Source organism: Bombina bombina, chromosome 5 (assembly GCF_027579735.1).
Source record: "Bombina bombina isolate aBomBom1 chromosome 5, aBomBom1.pri, whole genome shotgun sequence".
Classification (NCBI taxonomy): Eukaryota; Metazoa; Chordata; class Amphibia; order Anura; family Bombinatoridae; genus Bombina; species Bombina bombina.
Genome location: NC_069503.1, coordinates 721,304,237 through 721,323,809, shown reverse-complemented (window position 1 = coordinate 721,323,809; position 19,573 = coordinate 721,304,237). Strand labels below are relative to the sequence as shown.

The following is a 19,573-nucleotide window of genomic DNA, read 5'->3' as shown; positions in this document are numbered from 1 at the left end:
TCCTGGTATGCTGCACAGAAACGCCAATATTTCTGTTTGAATAAATGTGAAATGAGCCATGCTTTACTTTGCAATGGAAGCATGGGATCACTTCACTGAAACATCAGCCTGATGCATGTTAGAAGGTTGGGCTGCATTGTAGTTTCTGGAGAAATGATGCTTAACATCTCCATGATTCATTTACAAATACAGAAATGAAAGAAGCGGGTCCAGATAGAAAGCACTGAAAGACCTTGTTGTGGCCCCTGGCCTTTAACTTGGACAACTACACTGTGGACTGTTTGATACCGTTTCAGATTCCATTACAAGGTCTACTTCAATCTGACAGCTTTGCAGCAACTGTGTGGCTTGTTTTGAAACAGCAGCTCTTGTTTATAGTATTAAAGCGATATGAAACCCAAACATTTTCTTTTGTGATTCAGACAGAGCCTACAATTTTTAAAACGTTTACAATTTACTTCTGTTATCAAATTTACTTTGTTCTCATAGTATTCTTTGTTGAAGAGATACCAAGGTAGGAAATAGTGCTGCCATCTAGTGCTCTTGCAAATGGATAACATGCATGCAAAACTGCTGCCATATAGTGCTTCAGACACATGCACACTCCTAAGCTTACATGCCTGCTTTTCAACAAAAGATACCAAGAGAATAAAGAAAAAATTATAATAGAAGTAAATCTTTATTTGAAATGCAAGAATTTAAGTTTAGATGCCGGCCCATTTTTTGGTGAACAACCTGGGTTGTCCTTGCTGATTGGTGGATAAATTCATCCACCAATAAAAAAGTGCTGACCAGAGTCTGAACTAAGAAAAAAGCTTAGATGCCTTCTTTTTCAAATAAAGACAGCAAGAGAACAAAGAAAAATTGATAATAGAAGTAAATTAGAAAGTTATTTAAAATGACATCCTCTATCTGAATGATGAAAGAAAACATTTGAGTTTCATGTCCCTTTTAATGTTTACCATGATCATTTTCCATTCTCTTTAAAGGGACACTGAACCCAAATTTTTTTCTTTCGTGATTCAGATAGAGCATGCAACTTTCTAACTTACTCCTATTATCAATTTTTCTTTGTTCTCTTGCTGTCTTTATTTGAAAAAGAAGGCATCTAAGATTTTTTCTTAGTTCAGACTCTGGTCAGCACTTTTTTATTGGTGGATGAATTTATCCACCAATCGGCAAGGACAACCCAGGTTGTTCACCAAAAATGGGCCGGCATCTAAACTTACATTCTTGCATTTGAAATAAAGATACCAAGAGAATAAAGGAAAATTGATAAAAGGAGTAAATTAGAGAGTTGCTTAAAATGTCATGCTCTATCTGAGTCACGAAAGAAAAAATTTGGATTCAGTGTCCCTTGAAGCTTAGCTGAAAGTGTGAATAGAGCATAACCGTGATTTTGTTGAAGGAGAGGAGCCATGACATGTATTTTAACCCCTTAACGATCGCGACATACCCTGGGTTTTTCAGGTCATAATAGTGTGGGTCTCACCGCGACCACCCTTCCAGCGGCAGTCATCCTAGAATAGGGTGGTCTCGCACTATCAAAATAGCAATCCCCATTCAAAGACCGGCAACGTACAGGGTACGCCGCTGGTCATTAAGGGATTAATTTGTTAATTATATTTCTTCGCGTTGGTATAAGATAAATATGTTCCCTCTCTAAAGAGGAACTTTTGGCGGGATTGTTTGTTGCTTGTCTATTAACACAAATTGGATGCGAGAGTTACCTAGGACACAGTGTGGTAAATACTTAATTTTTAACTATGGGTAACAACCATCTGTCATTAAGAAATAATCCAATGTTAACAATTCCAACTGACTGACTGATTAGCAGACTGTATATGATATAATCATTTTTTGCTGGATAACATCTAACGTTGTAAGCAGAATACCCTCATTTTACATTTGTTTCTCTTTCTTAAGGATGAGATTGTCAAGGTTCGAGCAAGCAACAAGTTGGATTTTAATTTGGAGAAAAGCAAAGTAAAAGAAATGGTATGTTTTATAATTATGAACCCTATATTCTAGCTACAATTTAGAAATCACTGGAAGTGATCGCATGACACTTCCGGTTTTGCACTGAAGGAGTTGGTGCCCTTGAAAAATGTCTGATAGCAGCAGGGTTGCCCGTAGGCGGTCACCTTATCTGCCTCTATTGTAGCACTGTCCCTGTATGTACTCAACACATAACTCAGGCATATACAGGCAAATACATACAAACGCAATGTACACACAAACTTGGACATATAGAGGTGGGATACACACAGAGGGAAAAATACATGCACATGACATAAATATATATTTCTTTCCTATGGCATGGAGAGTCCACACCGTCATTCCAATTACTAGTGGGATATTCAACTCCTGGCCAGCAGGAGGAGGCAAAGAGCACCCCAGCAAAGCTGTTAAGTGTAACTTCCCTTACCCATAATCCCCAGTCATTCTCTTTGCCTCTGTCAATGGAGGATGTGTGAAGACGGTATCTGAAGATATTTAATCCTTTTATGGGTACTTTTCCCTGCAGCGAGGTAATCTTTGCTTTACTTCTAACAAGTTTGCTATCCCTTTGTAGAAAGCCAGGGTTGGTTACTCTGTTCTTTCTTTTAATACAGGTCCATGACAGGGAGTGCAGTGCCTGTCACACCTAATTTAGCTGCTTTCTGCCCTGCAGCTGGATCTACAGGTGACTCTTCCTTCTAGGTTATGAAGGACAGCACTTAAGAGGTAAACCCTCAAGTGGATCACTTTATGGAACATAGTTACCCTTTTGGTTTATGGGTACAGTGTTGGGGCAGCTTTTGTTGGGGGGTCAATAACATAGCCCTCCTTAGGCACTTTATTGGTATGAGCAGTTATAGAGAGACGTAAGGGGTTAATTTTCCCTAATTCTTGGCGGAAGGTATCTAATTTTTTTTGTTTTTTTTTACTTTTCCCTTATGTGTTGTGTGAAACTGGGAGGCAGATTTTAGGCTTGTCAACGGTATACAAGCTTAGCTGCAGAAGGCTGTTTAAAGGACCACTAAACCCAAACAAATTCTTTCATGATTCAAGTAGAGAATACAATTTTAAACATTCCAATTTACTTCTATTATCTAATTTGCTTCATTCATTAGCTATCCTTTGTTGGAGAAATAGCAATGCACATGGGTGAGCCAATCACACGAGGCATCTGTGTACAGCAACCAGTCAGCAGCTACTTGAGCCTATCTAGATATGCTTTCCCGCAAAGTATATCAAGAGAATTAAGCAAATTTGATAATAGAAGTAAGTTATTAAGTTGTTTAAAACTGCATGCTGTTTCAAAATCATGAAAGAAAAAAATTGGGTTTCATGTCCCTTTAAACTGTAAGCCTTTAGTGAGGCCGTTTTATTTTCACGCACTTATCTTGTGGCGCAGTTAGTTTCCTGGCCGCTCGCGTAACTTCCGCATTTCCGTTTTTACGGGAAGTTGAGGTCTCATTTTTTATCTTTTTCTCCCTACTAAATATTTAACATTTACAAATTTTTGATGTTTACATTTTGACATTGTACATCGTTATTGTCATTTACTAGTGGAACCTGTTCTTTTGAGCTATGGACTCAGAACAGGATCAGCCTATCTCCATGGATAAATGTTTGCTATGTTTAGAGACCCAGACTGCCCTACCAATGCAATTTTGTTCCTCATGCTTAGCTAAAACTTTAAAATTTAAAGACAATTTACTCCCTTCTGAGCCAAGTGTCTCTCAGGATAATGCTGGGCGTGACATGCCTCAGCTTTCCCCTCGGACGTCCCAAGCTTTAATTGTGTCTCATATTGTGCCTTCTGTGTCCTCTAATCCACCTGGGGGTGTTTATTTACCTGGGATTTTGTTGTTCAGATTACTTCTGCAGTATTGGCGGCTTTGTCAGCTTTCCCTTCTTCAGGCAAGCGTCAAAGAAAATCTAGACATTTGGCGGATAATAAGACTTCTGACCCATCTAAGTCTGCGCTGGTTAACCTTTCTCAATTGTCTGATGAGGAGAATACTTCAGTAGCTTCTGAGGGTGAAATCTCAGTCTCTGACACTTTGACAGGAAAGTCTTCAGAATTTGAAGAGGTTAATTTTAGATTTAAGCTTGAACACCTCTGGATACTACTGAAGGAGGTTCTAGCTACTTTGGATCACTCTGAACCTTCAGTTGCTGTCATCCCCACAAAGTCTTCTAAGCTGGATAGAGTTTATGATTCTCCTACTTCTGAGGATGTTTTTCCAGTTCCAAGAAAGATGTCGGAAATTATAGCTCAGAAATGGGATAAGCCAGGGGTTCCTTTTTTTCCCCTGCTCCTGTTTTTAAAAAAATGTTTCCTGTTGCTGACTCCATTCGTGACTCATGGCGTACTGTGCCTAAAGTAGAAGGAGCTATCTCTACTCTAGCTAAAATAACTACCATTCCTATTGAATATAGTTGTTCTTTTAAAGATCCAATGGATAAGAAGCTAGAAGCTTACTTAAAAAAGATGTACATCCATCAAGGATTACAGTGGCAACCTGCAGCGAGTATTGCCACGGTTGTGGGAACAGCATCTTATTGGTGTGATGCCCTGTCTGATCTTATTTCAGAGGAGACGACGGTAGAGGAGATCCAAGATAGGATCAAAGCTCTTAAACTAGCCAATACCTTTTATCTATGATAATCAGATTAGGAGCTAAAATGTCTTGCTTCACTGTGTTAGCTCGCAGAGCTCTGTGGTTAAAATCTTGGTCGGCTGATGTCTCTGCAAAGGCCAAGCTTTTGGCTTTACCTTATAAGGGTAAAACTCTTGTTTGGACCTGGTCTGGCGGAAATCATTTCAGAGATTACGGGTGGAAAGGGATCTTTCCTACCTCAGGACAAGAAGAATAGACCTATGGGTCAACAGACTTCTAATTTTCTTTTTTTTTTTTTCACTTTTATTTATATCCAACAATGTATACATTCATAAATATTTACATATCTGAGCTCCATAACGTGCAGTACAGTATATTATCATGCAAAAAAACAATCAATACATAATTCACGTAGCATTAACATTGAATAGGATATATTAAAATAATCTCTTCTACTGTTCTACTGTCTGCTACCAATAATTTATCCTCTATAGAATAGTTGTATACAATGTTGGGGGTTTTCAGAAAATTTCCTTAAGACAAAATAAGACAACACAACATACAAAAAAACAAACAAAAAACAAAAACAAAAAAAACAAAAACAACTGCCACCAGTATTAATTTGAATACTTTACCCTTTAGCTCCCACATAAATCATAGGGAGACAATTTAAATATAATAACTAACTATATATCATTTCTTGTATTCTTCAATACAAAAACAAAAAAAGAGAGAAAGAAGAGAACCACCTCCGAGCCCGCAAGGCTCCATCTTAGAGGCGGTAGCTCAAAACTTTATGGAATATCTCTAAAATTCCTTATCCATGATCCGGGGAATACTTGAAGCAGGACTAACTCAGCAAAGCTGATAGAGGAAACAAATGGAGACAAGATCCGCTGCTGAAGTTGCAATGAATAAGTCTTAATAATGGGTGCCCAATCTAACAAAAATATCTTAATTTTTTTCTCTGTAGCTTGTGATAAATGAAAAGATTCGAATATAATTTGAGATTGTATCCCTTTAAGAATTACCCCTAGACTAGGGGGCTTCTTAGCAATCCAAGCTTTAAAAATATTGTATCTAACATTTAATAATTTAATATGATGGTATTCAAAATCCGAGTTTTGGAGTCAGACCTGGGATCAGATATCAGACAAATTATATCTTGCAGAGATAGCGAGTAAGCCCCATTATAGAGCCTATTGAACCAAAACTGGACTTTCTGCCATAATTGTTTTATTTTAGGGCAGTTCCATAACATATGAATAAGATCTGCTACGCCGTATAAGCACCGCGGGCAATCAGCCTTCTTAAGAGGGTAAAATTTCACTAACCTAGCGGGGGATAGATAAGATTTATTCAATAATTTAACATGAGATTCTTTCCAGTTTACCGCAATAGGATACTTAGCTACCAATTTGCAACTACCTGCAATCATCTCTTGATTAATTGTAGGAATGGAGTTAATCCATGAGTTAACCAGTTTGTCGCTCAGCAGAGTACCCTGTTTAGTGAGCATTATATCATAGATTAATGAAATTGAAGTGTTTCCAACTATAAATTTTTGGATAAAGATTTTGACCTCGGACCACTCAGACCTAATTGAAGAATACCAGCTCTGAGAGCTAATATAGTGACGGACCTGGAAATAAGCAAACCTATTCCCTACACCTAATGAATATTTTGATAGAATAGTCTCCCATGGAAGAATCTGGCATTGATCATCCAATAACTGAACAATATCCTTGAGACCTCTGTCCTGCCATTCTAAAAATACTTTTTGGTCTATTCCTGGCAGGAAACGCGGGTTAGCTCTTATGGGTAAGAAATCAGAGAAAAAAGGATTCAATGCCAATATAGCACAAAACTTCTGCCATGCGCATATCGGGTTTTTAAAAGATTGTAATAAAAAGACTTCTCACGGTAGTTCTTTTAATGGGCAATGTAACAGAGCCTTCAAAGACCAAGGGTAAATCAATCTAGATTCAGACTCATATGAAGTAACCCTATTCGTTTGTGCTATCCAGTCTATAGCTATTTTAAGCAAGGTTGCAATATTATAGTATCTAATATTAGGGAAAGCTAACCCCGCATTATCAAATTTTTGAGACAGTTTTTCCAATGATATACGTGGTTTTTTGGCTTTCCAGATAAACTTGGAATACCAAGAATTCAGTCTATTTAGATCTTTATTTGTAAGAATTAAAGGAAGATTTTGTATAGGATAAAGAATCCGTGGAAAAATTGTTTTGATCAATTTAACAGATGCAGAGATAGATAAAGGGAGAGCCTTCCATAGCTCAAGATCTTCTTTGATCTTCTGAAGAAGCGGATCAATATTGGCAGAGTACCAGTATTTGGGATTTTTGTGGATCTCCAATCCCAGATATTTTATGGCAGAGACTGTACGAAACATTAAATTAGTTTGTCGATTAGCCTCCTTGCCTAGCCACATAAATTCGCTTTTATCCAAATTGGACTTATATCCCGCGAAGGAGCTAAACTCCTCCAATATATTTACGACCTTAGGGATTGTATCTCTGGTATTCTGCAAACATATTAGAATATCATCCGCGTAGAGTAAAACTTTTAAATTTGGATCTAGATCTGATATTCCCGGGAGGCTTTCTCTCAATCTGGTTGCCAGCGGCTCAAGAGCAATATTGAACAAAAGGGGTGAAAGAGGACAACCCTGTCTTGTCCCTCTTTCTAATATTATCTTAGGGCAGAGCGTCCGATTAACCAACAGAAAAGATTCTGGTTTCCAATGGATTTTCTGGATGAAATATAAGAAATTATCTGCAAAGCCAAATTTCTCTAAGGTTTTTAATAAATGAGTCCACGCTATACTGTCAAAAGCCTTGACTGCATCCAAGGTAAGAACTGCATTATCATTTAACATTTTTCTATCTTTAAACTGATCGCTATTCCAGCTAAAATCAACCAACGTGGTTAATCTCCTTATATTTTTAGTAGAATTTCGTGCGGACATAAATCCGACCTGATCGGGATGTATAAGTTTATCCAAACACCGTGTAAGTCTAGCAGCAACAATAGACATTAAAATTTTATAATCCGCGTTAAGGACGGAAATTGGCCTGTATGAGGCTGGATCTTCTGGGTTCTTCCCTTTTTTCAGAATTAATGATATATTTGCCGCTGCGAACCGACCTGAAATTGGTTGATTAGAGATATAGTAACAGTTAAACAATTTCTCTAGGACTGGGGTTATTTCCACCGCTAGACATCTATAGAACTCCGCTGGAAACCCATCGGGGCCTGCAGCTTTATTCAGTTTAGATACACTAATAGCTTTTAATATTTCTTCAGAAGTAATCGGGGCATTCAGGGCCTCTAATTCTTCTTGCTGTAACTGGGGAAGAATAACCTTATCCCAAAAATTTGCTTGATTAATGGGGTTGCTTTCCTGTTTATAATATAGTTGTTTATAGTACTTAAAAAAAACTTCACATATCTCTTCTGTGTTGGTGTATCTTTTATCGCCTTCCCTAATGCAAGAAATCAAATTCTTCTTTTTCCTTATTTTAACTAGTCTAGCTAAATTTTTAGCGGAGCTACCGTGGAAGCTTCTGAAATATAGATTGATTTTGGTCTCGTCTTCTAGATGTTTTTGAGTTACCGATATATCCCTTTCCTTTCTTAGTGCTGTATAGTTATCCCAGTTCCTAATGGAACGATCTCCATGATATTTTTTATACGCATTTTTTACCTGATTAGTAAGTTGTAAGTCTCGTGCACGTTGTTTCTTGTTTTTAATATCTAGGAATGACATAATTTCACCGCGTAATACCGCTTTTGAAGCCTCCCAAAAGATTTCAATCTTATGGAGATACGAGATATTACGGGTACTATAATCCTTCCACGCCTGTTTTAACCAGTGACTATATCTAGGATTATTATAAAGATAACATGGATAAAAAAATGCCCTAGGCATTTTATATTTATTATTAGCATGGGATTTCAAAGTTAAAGATATAATTGAGTGGTCCGAGGTCATGATCTCCCCAATTCCAGCCTCTAGTTTACAAGTTGAAAGTGGTTCGGAAATTAGAAATAAATCTATCCTGGCGAATGTCCTGTGTGCTTTGGACTCACATGTGAAACCCAATGAATCCGGGTTAAGGCTTCGCCAGATATCGATAAGATGTAATTTATGGCAAAATTTGATAAAATATTTAGAGCTTCTCCTATTCTCTGGAAGATTCTTGTTTGAGAATCTATCAATTTCTGGATACATAGCCAAGTTAAAGTCTCCGCCTATTATAAGGTTCTCTTTTATGAAAGGAAACAGTTTAACTTTAACAGTCTCCCAAAAGTCACAACAAAATTTATTTGGGCCGTAAACATTACAGAGAACATATTTAGTTTTATTTATGATAATTTGGATTAAAATAAACCTCGCAGCTGTATCTGTCTCCACCTGAATAACCTTATACTCCAAAGCTTTGTTGATCAAAATTGCTACTCCACATTTTCTCCTGCTTGAAGAGGAAGCAATTACCTCTCCCACCCATTGTATCTTAAGTTTAGCGACTTCCTGCTCTGTGAGATGAGTCTCTTGGATAAAAGCAATATCTGGTTTTTGTTTAGCCAATGACTTGATAATCAACTTACGTTTCATAGGAGAGACAATCCCCCCTACATTCCAAGATAAAAATTTAATATCCATTACCGACTCTTAACTACTCAGGCAGATAGAGATTCCTCTTGCGGGCCCAGTGGGAAGAAAGAGAAAAAAAAAAAAGAAAAAAAGAGAGAGAGGAGGGGGGAGAAAAAAAAATAAAAATTTAAGAAGAAAACACACCTAATAATAATAAAAACAAAAGAAGCCTGGTTCTTTTTCAAGGATACTTTCCCAAAAAAAAAAAAAAAAACTTTAATACCTAATAAGCTCTTCATTTATCGGAGACCAGGTAGGAGCCTGGAATAACTAGATGATGTATTATTGTTCATTTATAAATTTTTTGACCTCTCCCATCTCTCGAAAAAGTTTTCTGGCACCATCCTGTTCAACAATTATACTGGCAGGATATACCATCCACGCATTATAACCTTTATTAATGAGTTGTGAGCAGAATGGTGCCATTTTCTTTCTTTTTAGAGAGGTTTCTGCCGAATAATCTTGAAACAGTAAAATGTTATTGTTTCCAAACATAAGAGGTTCAGTTCTTTTTTTAAATAGAACAGACTTCTAATTTTCATTCCTTTCTCATCTTTAAAGGACAGAAGTCTTGCTCCTCTTCTTCCAAACCAGACCAATCCAGGTCATCTTGAAAATCCAGCCAACCTTGGAATAAAAGAAAACACAACAAGAAACGTTCCGCTAACTCTAAATCAGCATGAAGGGTCCGCCCCTGATCTGATTTTGGATCCGGTGGGGGCAGACTTTATTTGTTTCTACAGGCTTGGATACGCGATGTCCCAGATCCGTGGGCCATGGACTTAGTATCCCAGGGTTACAAAATAGAATTCAAATCTTGCCCTCCAAGGGGCAGATTTCTCCTGTCGAGACTATCCTCGAACCAGGTAAAGAGGGAGGGCTTCTTAAATTGCGTAAATGACCTATCCTCCCTGGGAGTTATTATTCCAGTCCCTCTAGAGAAACAAGGTATAGGGTTGCATTCAAATCTATTTGTAGTTCCCAAAAAGGAGGGAACTTTCAGTCCCATCCTAGATCTAAAGTGCCTCAAAAAATTTCTCAGGGTTCCGTCCTTCAAGATGGAAACTATTCGTTCCATTCTTCCATTGGTTCAGGAGGTCAGTTCATGGCAACCATAGACCTGAAGGATGCGTATTTACATGTTCCCATTCACAGGGATCATCGTCAGTATCTCAGATTTGCCTTTCTGGACAAGCATTTCCAGTTTATTGCACTTCCGTTTGGTCTTGCCACAGCTCCTAGAATATTCACAAAAGTTCTTGGAGCTCTATTGGCGGTGATCAGATCCCAGGGAATTGCTGCAGCGCCTTATCTAGACTACATCCTGGTTCAGGCGTCATCTTTTCAGCTAGCAAAATCTCATACAGAGATGTTGTTGTCTTTTCTACGTTCCCACGGGTGGAAAGTGAATCTGGAAAAGAGCTCTCTAGTCCCAGCTAAAAGAGTATGTTTCCTAGGTACAATCATAGATTCCCTGCCCATGAAGATTTTCCTGACGGACGTTAGAAAGTCCAAACTTCTTGCTGCTTGCTTTTGTCTCCAGTCTGCCTTTCATCCAACAGTGGCTCAATGCATGGAGGTGATTGGTCTGATGGTGGTTTCCATGGACATCATTCCTTTTGCTCGGTTCCATTTGCAACTGCTGCAGCTTATCACAGAGGATAAATCTGGACTCCCTGAGAAGAGACTCTCTTTTGTGGTGGATTTTGCAGGAAAACCTGGATCGGGGCACTTGCTTCCTGAGACCCTTCCTGGGTGATTGTGACTACGGATGCCAGCCTATTAGGCTGGGGAGCAGTTTGGGGCTCTCTAAAAGCTCAGGGCCTGTGGACTCTTTTTTGTTTTTAAAATTTAAGAAGAAAACACACCTAATAATAATAAAAACAAAAGAAGCCTGGTTCTTTTTCAAGGATACTTTCCCAAAAAAAAAAAAAAAAACTTTAATACCTAATAAGCTCTTCATTTATCGGAGACCCTTCCTGGGTGATTGTGACTACGGATGCCAGCCTATTAGGCTGGGGAGCAGTTTGAGGCTCTCTAAAAGCTCAGGGCCTGTGGACTCGAGAGGAGTCTTCAGATTCCAATCGGACATCACCTCAGTGGCTTACATCAACCACCAGGGAGGAACTCTGAGTTTCTTGTCTATGAAGGAGGTGACTCGCATTCTGCAGTGGGCGGAAGCTCACAATTGTCTCCTATCTGCCATCAACATTCCGGGAGTGGACAATTGGGAGGCGGATTTTCTGAGCAGACAGACTTTTCATCCAGGGGAGTGGGCTCTCTATCCGTAAGTGTTCTCTCAGATAGCCCTCAGAAGGGGGGTTCCAGAGTTGGATCTGATGGCGGTTCAAGGTCAAGAGATCCTCAGGCCACTCTAATAGATTCTCTAGCAGTTCCTTGGACCTTTTTCTCTGGCATACCTGTTTTTTTCATTGCTCATATCAAACAGGAGAGAGCATCGGTATTAGCTCCTGCATGGCCTCGCAGGATCTGGTAAGGATGTCATCTCTACCTCCTTGGAGGTTACCTCTGAGGAAGGACCTTCTAATTCAGGGTCCTTTCCTCCATCCAAACCTGGATTCTCTGAAGCTGACTGCTTGGAGATTGAACGACTAGTTCTGTCTAGACGTGGTTTTTCTTAAGCGGTCATTGATACTTGCTTCAGGCTCGCAAACCTGTTATTTGCAAGATTTACCATAAGGTATGGCGTAAATATCTTTATTTGTGCGAATCTAAGGGTTTCTCCTGGAGCCGGGTGAGTATTTTATCTTTTCTTCAGGATGGCCTGGAGAAAGGTTTGTCAGTCAGTACTCTGAAGGGTCAGATTTCTGCACTATCTATTCTTTTACACAAACGTCTGGCAGATTTGCTAAATGTTCAAGCTTTTGTTCAGGCTCTGGTCAGAATCAGGCCTGTGTTTAAACCTGTTGCTCCTCCTTGGAGCCTTAATCTTGTTCTCAAAGTTTTGCAGCAGGCTCCATTTGAGCCGATGCATGTAGTTGATATAACATTGTTATCTTGGAAGGTTTTGTTTCTCCTTGCTATTTCTTCTGCTCGCAGAGTTTCTGAACGCTCAGCTCTGCAGTGTGATTCCCCGTACTTTTATTTTTCATGCGGATAAGGTGGTCCTTCATACCTAATTGGGGTTTCTCCCTAAGGTAGTATCGGATCAAAACATTAATCAGGAAATTGTTCCTTCTTTTTGTCCTAATCCTTCTCATAAGGAACGTCTTTTGCATAACCTGGATGTTGTGCTTGCTCTTAAGTTTTACCTTCAAGCTACTAAAGATTTTCGACAATCTTCTGACGTGTTTGTTGTTTTCTCTGGAAAACGTAAGGGTCAGAAGGCCACTTCTACAACTCTTTCCCTTTGGTTAAGAAGTATAATTTGTTTTGCTTTTCAGACTGCTGGACAGCAGCCCCCTGAGAAAAGTACAGCTCATTCTACAAGGGCTGTCTCCTCATCTTAGTTTTTCAAAAATGAAGCTTCTGTGGAACAGATTTGCAAGGCGGCAACATGGTCCTCTCTGCATACTTTTTCCAAATTCTACAAATTTGATACTTTTGCCTCGGCTTAGGCCTCTTTTGGGAGAAAGGTTCTTCAAGCGGCGGTGCCTTCTGTTTAGGTCCATGCCATAGGAAATAAAACAAAATGTATGCTTACCTGATAAATTTCTTTCTTTCCGGGCATGGAGAGTCCACTACCCCGCCCTCTTTTTTAATCATAATTCGGCAGTTTTTAAGAGTAAACCTCAGGCACCTTTTTCACCCTTGTGTTTTCTTCTTTTTCCATTTTCCTTCACCTAAATGACTGGGGATTATGGGTAAGGGAAGTTACAGTTAACAACTTTGCTGGGGTGCTCTTTGCCTCCTCCTGCTGGCCAGGAGTTGAATATCCCACTAGTAATTCGAGTGATGTTGTGGACTCTCCATGCTGGAAAGAAAGAAATTTATCAGGTAAACATAAATTTTGTTATTATAATTGTTTATAGCACTGTGTCAGACACTGTAGATTTATAAGCACAGTAAGCAATTCTCATATAAAGAATAAGCTAGAAAAAAAAAATAACAAATATATAGAATTGTGTATAAAGTAAAGTAGAAATGATTTCATTGTAAATATAGGGCTAGATTACAAGTGGAGCTGTATTTTGCGCATTCGCTAGAGAGCGAATTGCGATAGAATTAAACTTCTTGCGCTCGTCGGATTGCGCTGGTATTATGAGTTAAGTTATCCCTCTCACGCTAACCTGACAAGCGCAAACAGCTTACTTCTAGTGCAATTAGACTGTCGTGCAAACAATAACCCCCCATAGAAGTCAATAGAGAAAAAAATTGAAAAAACCCTGACTTGCGCACAAACAAGAACGCATATTTTTATATGTGCGTACCCAATCGCATATTATATTATGCGCACTTCCGACATGAAAATATGAATATTACTTGCATATGCTTTTACATGTTTTCATCTACTTAATTGCAAAGAGCTCCAAAGCACTTGTCTATATATACACAGTATGTTTTTATATGTGTATATATGTCTGTAAATACATATATACATACAGTATATAAATACATATGTACTTATGTGTGTACGTATAAATACATGTGAGCCGCTTCTTTTTATTTATATATAAAACATGGAAGGGAACTGCACTCCAAGACCGGATCAGGTACACATCCTGTGACTCAGCAACATCCAGCCCTGGGTGCTAAATAGCACTCCAAAAAAGCTGTGATGTCACCAGAGCCTGACCCGGTCTTGGAGTGCAGTTCCCTTCCATGTTTTGTATTTTCTATGGGTGATTACATCCACCTGTGCACCCCTTCTTTGTTCTCAGTCTGTTTGGCTTTGTGAGCTTGCATGATAGTGTGGCTGTGTTAGGGACTCAGGCAATGGAAAGGACCTTGACGTGGTGCCTGAGCTTTCCCATTTGGCCAGATGCGGTAACTAACCTTTCCAGTTGTGATTTTATCTTAGCTTTGAGCTAGCTGGTGAGTGCTGGGTGTTTCTATGTTATATATATATATATATATATATATATATATATATATATATATATATATATATATATATAGACATGTATATGTATGTATCTCAATGTTAAAGTCCTTTGCCTGCCTTTTTTTTATTTGGACGTATATTTGAGTCCAAATAACTTTTGTGTGCAATTTTTTTTTTATAAATAATTTTTATGTAGATGTGTGTATGTGTGTATGTATATATATATATATATGTCTACACCCCCCTGTTAAAATGTCAGGTTTCTGTGCTGTAAAAAAATGAGACAAAGATAAATAATTTCAGAACTTTTCCCACCTTTTAATGCAACCTATAAACTGTATAACTCAATTGAAAAACAAACGGAAATCTTTTAGGTGGAGGGAAGTAAACAAAAAAAAAACTAAAATAATGTGGTTGCATAAGTGTGAACACCCTTTCTCCAACATAGGTGTGTCCGGTCCACGGCGTCATCCTTACTTGTGGGATATTCTCTTCCCCAACAGGAAATGGCAAAGAGCCCAGCAAAGCTGGTCACATGATCCCTCCTAGGCTCCGCCTACCCCAGTCATTCTCTTTGCCGTTGTACAGGCAACATCTCCACGGAGATGGCTTAGAGTTTTTTAGTGTTTAACTGTAGTTTTTATTATTCAATCAAGAGTTTGTTATTTTGAAATAGTGCTGGTATGTACTATTTACTCAGAAACAGAAAAGAGATGAAGATTTCTGTTTGTATGAGGAAAATGATTTTAGCAACCGTCACTAAAATCCATGGCTGTTCCACACAGGACTGTTGAGAGCAATTAACTTCAGTTGGGGGAACAGTGAGCAGTCTCTTGCTGCTTGAGGTATGACACATTCTAACAAGACGATGTAATGCTGGAAGCTGTCATTTTCCCTATGGGATCCGGTAAGCCATGTTTATTACGATCGTAAATAAGGGCTTCACAAGGGCTTATTAAGACTGTAGACTTTTTCTGGGCTAAATCGATTCATTATTAACACATATTTAGCCTTGAGGAATCATTTTATTTGGGTATTTTGATATAATAATATCGGCAGGCACTGTTTTAGACACCTTATTCTTTAGGGGCTTTCCCAAAGCATAGGCAGAGCCTCATTTTCGCGCCGGTGTTGCGCACTTGTTTTTGAGAGGCATGGCATGCAGTCGCATGTGAGAGGAGCTCTGATACTTAGAAAAGACTTTCTGAAGGCGTCATTTGGTATCGTATTCCCCTTTGGGCTTGGTTGGGTCTCAGCAAAGCAGATACCAGGGACTGTAAAGGGGTTAAAGTTCAAAACGGCTCCGGTTCCGTTATTTTAAGGGTTAAAGCTTCCAAATTTGGTGTGCAATACTTTTAAGGCTTTAAGACACTGTGGTGAAAATTTGGTGAATTTTGAACAATTCCTTCATGTTTTTTCGCAATTGCAGTAATAAAGTGTGTTCAGTTTAAAATTTAAAGTGACAGTAACGGTTTTATTTTAAAACGTTTTTTGTACTTTGTTATCAAGTTTATGCCTGTTTAACATGTCTGAACTACCAGATAGACTGTGTTCTGAATGTGGGGAAGCCAGAATTCCTATTCATTTAAATAAATGTGATTTATGTGACAATGACAATGATGCCCAAGATGATTCCTCAAGTGAGGGGAGTAAGCATGGTACTGCATCATTCCCTCCTTCGTCTACACGAGTCTTGCCCACTCAGGAGGCCCCTAGTACATCTAGCGCGCCAATACTCCTTACTATGCAACAATTAACGGCTGTAATGGATAATTCTGTCAAAAACATTTTAGCCAAAATGAACACTTATCAGCGTAAGCGCGACTGCTCTGTTTTAGATACTGAAGAGCATGACGACGCTGATAATAATGTTTCTGAAGGGCCCCTAACCCAGTCTGATGGGGCCAGGGAGGTTTTGTCTGAGGGAGAAATTACTGATTCAGGGAACATTTCTCAACAAGCTGAACCTGATGTGATTACATTTAAATTTAAGTTGGAACATCTCCGCATTCTGCTTAAGGAGGTATTATCCACTCTGGATGATTGTGACAAGTTGGTCATCCCAGAGAAACTATGTAAAATGGACAAGTTCCTAGAGGTGCCGGGGCTCCCAGAAGCTTTTCCTATACCCAAGCGGGTGGCGGACATTGTTAATAAAGAATGGGAAAGGCCCGGTATTCCTTTCGTCCCTCCCCCCATATTTAAAAAATTGTTTCCTATGGTCGACCCCAGAAAGGACTTATGGCAGACAGTCCCCAAGGTCGAGGGAGCGGTTTCCACTTTAAACAAACGCACCACTATACCCATAGAGGTTAGTTGTGCTTTCAAAGATCCTATGGATAAAAAATTAGAAGGTTTGCTTAAAAAGATGTTTGTTCAGCAGGGTTACCTTCTACAACCAATTTCATGCGTTGTCCCTGTCGCTACAGCCGCATGTTTCTGGTTCGATGAGCTGATAAAGGCGGTCGATAGTGATTCTCCTCCTTATGAGGAGATTATGGACAGAATCAATGCTCTCAAATTGGCTAATTCTTTTACCCTAGACGCCACTTTGCAATTGGCTAGGTTAGCGGCTAAGAATTCTGGGTTTGCTATTGTGGCGCGCAGAGCGCTTTGGTTGAAATCTTGGTCGGCTGATGCGTCTTCCAAGAACAAGCTACTTAACATTCCTTTCAAGGGGAAAACGCTGTTTGGCCCTGACTTGAAAGAGATTATCTCTGATATCACTGGGGGTAAGGGCCACGCCCTTCCTCAGGATCGGCCTTTCAAGGCAAAAAATAAACCTAATTTTCGTCCCTTTCGTAGAAACGGACCAGCCCAAAGTGCTACGTCCTCTAAGCAAGAGGGTAATACTTCTCAAGCCAAGCCAGCTTGGAGACCAATGCAAGGCTGGAACAAGGGAAAGCAGGCCAAGAAACCTGCCACTGCTACCAAGACAGCATGAAATGTTGGCCCCCGATCCGGGACCGGATCTGGTGGGGGGCAGACTCTCTCTCTTCGCTCAGGCTTGGGCAAGAGATGTTCTGGATCCTTGGGCGCTAGAAATAGTCTCCCAAGGTTATCTTCTGGAATTCAAGGGGCTTCCCCCAAGGGGGAGGCTCCACAGGTCTCAGTTGTCTTCAGACCACATAAAAAGACAGGCATTCTTACTTTGTGTAGAAGACCTGTTAAAAATGGGAGTGATTCATCCTGTTCCATTAAGAGAACAAGGGATGGGGTTCTACTCCAATCTGTTCATAGTTCCCAAAAAAGAGGGAACGTTCAGACCAATCTTAGATCTCAAGATCTTAAACAAGTTTCTCAAGGTTCCATCGTTCAAGATGGAAACCATTCGAACTATTCTTCCTTCCATCCAGGAAGGTCAATTCATGACCACGGTGGATTTAAAGGATGCGTATCTACATATTCCTATCCACAAGGAACATCATCGGTTCCTAAGGTTCGCATTCCTGGACAAGCATTACCAGTTCGTGGCGCTTCCTTTCGGATTAGCCACTGCTCCAAGGATTTTCACAAAGGTACTAGGGTCCCTTCTAGCTGTGCTAAGACCAAGGGGCATTGCTGTAGTACCTTACTTGGACGACATTCTGATTCAAGCGTCGTCCCTTCCTCAAGCAAAGGCTCACACGGACATAGTCCTGGCCTTTCTCAGATCTCACGGATGGAAAGTGAACGTGGAAAAGAGTTCTCTATCTCCGTCAACAAGGGTTCCCTTCTTGGGAACAATAATAGACTCCTTAGAAATGAGGATATTTCTGACAGAGGCCAGAAAAACAAAACTTCTAGACTCTTGTCGGATACTTCATTCCGTTCCTCTTCCTTCCATAGCTCAGTGCATGGAAGTGATCGGGTTGATGGTAGCGGCAATGGACATAGTTCCTTTTGCGCGCATTCATCTAAGACCATTACAACTGTGCATGCTCAGTCAGTGGAATGGGGATTATACAGACTTGTCTCCGAAGATACAAGTAAATCAGAGGACCAGAGACTCACTCCGTTGGTGGCTGTCCCTGGACAACCTGTCACAAGGGATGACATTCCGCAGACCAGAGTGGGTCATTGTCACGACCGACGCCAGTCTGATGGGCTGGGGCGCGGTCTGGGGATCCCTGAAAGCTCAGGGTCTTTGGTCTCGGGAAGAATCTCTTCTACCGATAAATATTCTGGAACTGAGAGCGATATTCAATGCTCTCAAGGCTTGGCCTCAGCTAGCGAGGGCCAAGTTCATACGGTTTCAATCAGACAACATGACAACTGTTGCGTACATCAACCATCAGGGGGGAACAAGGAGTTCCCTAGCGATGGAAGAAGTGACCAAAATCATTCTATGGGCGGAGTCTCACTCCTGCCACCTGTCCGCTATCCACATCCCAGGAGTGGAAAATTGGGAAGCGGATTTTCTGAGTCGTCAGACACTGCATCCGGGGGAGTGGGAACTCCATCCGGAAATCTTTGCCCAAGTCACTCAGCTGTGGGGCATTCCAGACATGGATCTGATGGCCTCTCGTCAGAACTTCAAAGTTCCTTGCTACGGGTCCAGATCCAGGGATCCCAAGGCGGCTCTAGTGGATGCACTAGTAGCACCTTGGACCTTCAAACTAGCTTATGTGTTCCCGCCGTTTCCTCTCATCCCCAGGCTGGTAGCCAGGATCAATCAGGAGAGGGCGTCGGTGATCTTGATAGCTCCTGCGTGGCCACGCAGGACTTGGTATGCAGATCTGGTGAATATGTCATCGGCTCCACCTTGGAAGCTACCTTTGAGACGAGACCTTCTTGTTCAGGGTCCGTTCGAACATCCGAACCTGGTTTCACTCCAGCTGACTGCTTGGAGATTGAACGCTTGATCTTATCGAAGCGAGGGTTCTCAGATTCTGTTATCGATACTCTTGTTCAGGCCAGAAAGCCTGTAACTAGAAAGATTTACCACAAAATTTGGAAAAAATATATCTGTTGGTGTGAATCTAAAGGATTCCCTTGGGACAGGGTTAAGATTCCTAAGATTCTATCCTTCCTTCAAGAAGGATTGGAAAAAGGATTATCTGCAAGTTCCCTGAAGGGACAGATTTCTGCCTTGTCTGTGTTACTTCACAAAAAGCTGGCAGCTGTGCCAGATGTTCAAGCCTTTGTTCAGGCTCTGGTTAGAATTAAGCCTGTTTACAAACCTTTGACTCCTCCTTGGAGTCTCAATTTAGTTCTTTCAGTTCTTCAGGGGGTTCCGTTTGAACCCTTACATTCCGTTGATATTAAGTTATTATCTTGGAAAGTTTTGTTTTT

General features: G+C 40.2%; 1 protein-coding gene across 2 annotated transcripts in view; it reads left to right on the top strand.

Moving 5' to 3' along the window:
• The window catches only part of MCUR1 (mitochondrial calcium uniporter regulator 1), a 73,051-nt gene that overhangs the window by 34,163 nt on the left and 19,315 nt on the right, over window positions 1–19,573 (top strand). For both annotated transcript variants that reach the window (XM_053714759.1, XM_053714760.1), the window contains exon 6: window positions 1,927–1,998. In XM_053714759.1, the coding sequence (XP_053570734.1) occupies window positions 1,927–1,998 (72 nt within the window). The remainder of the gene's footprint in view (window positions 1–1,926; window positions 1,999–19,573) is intronic.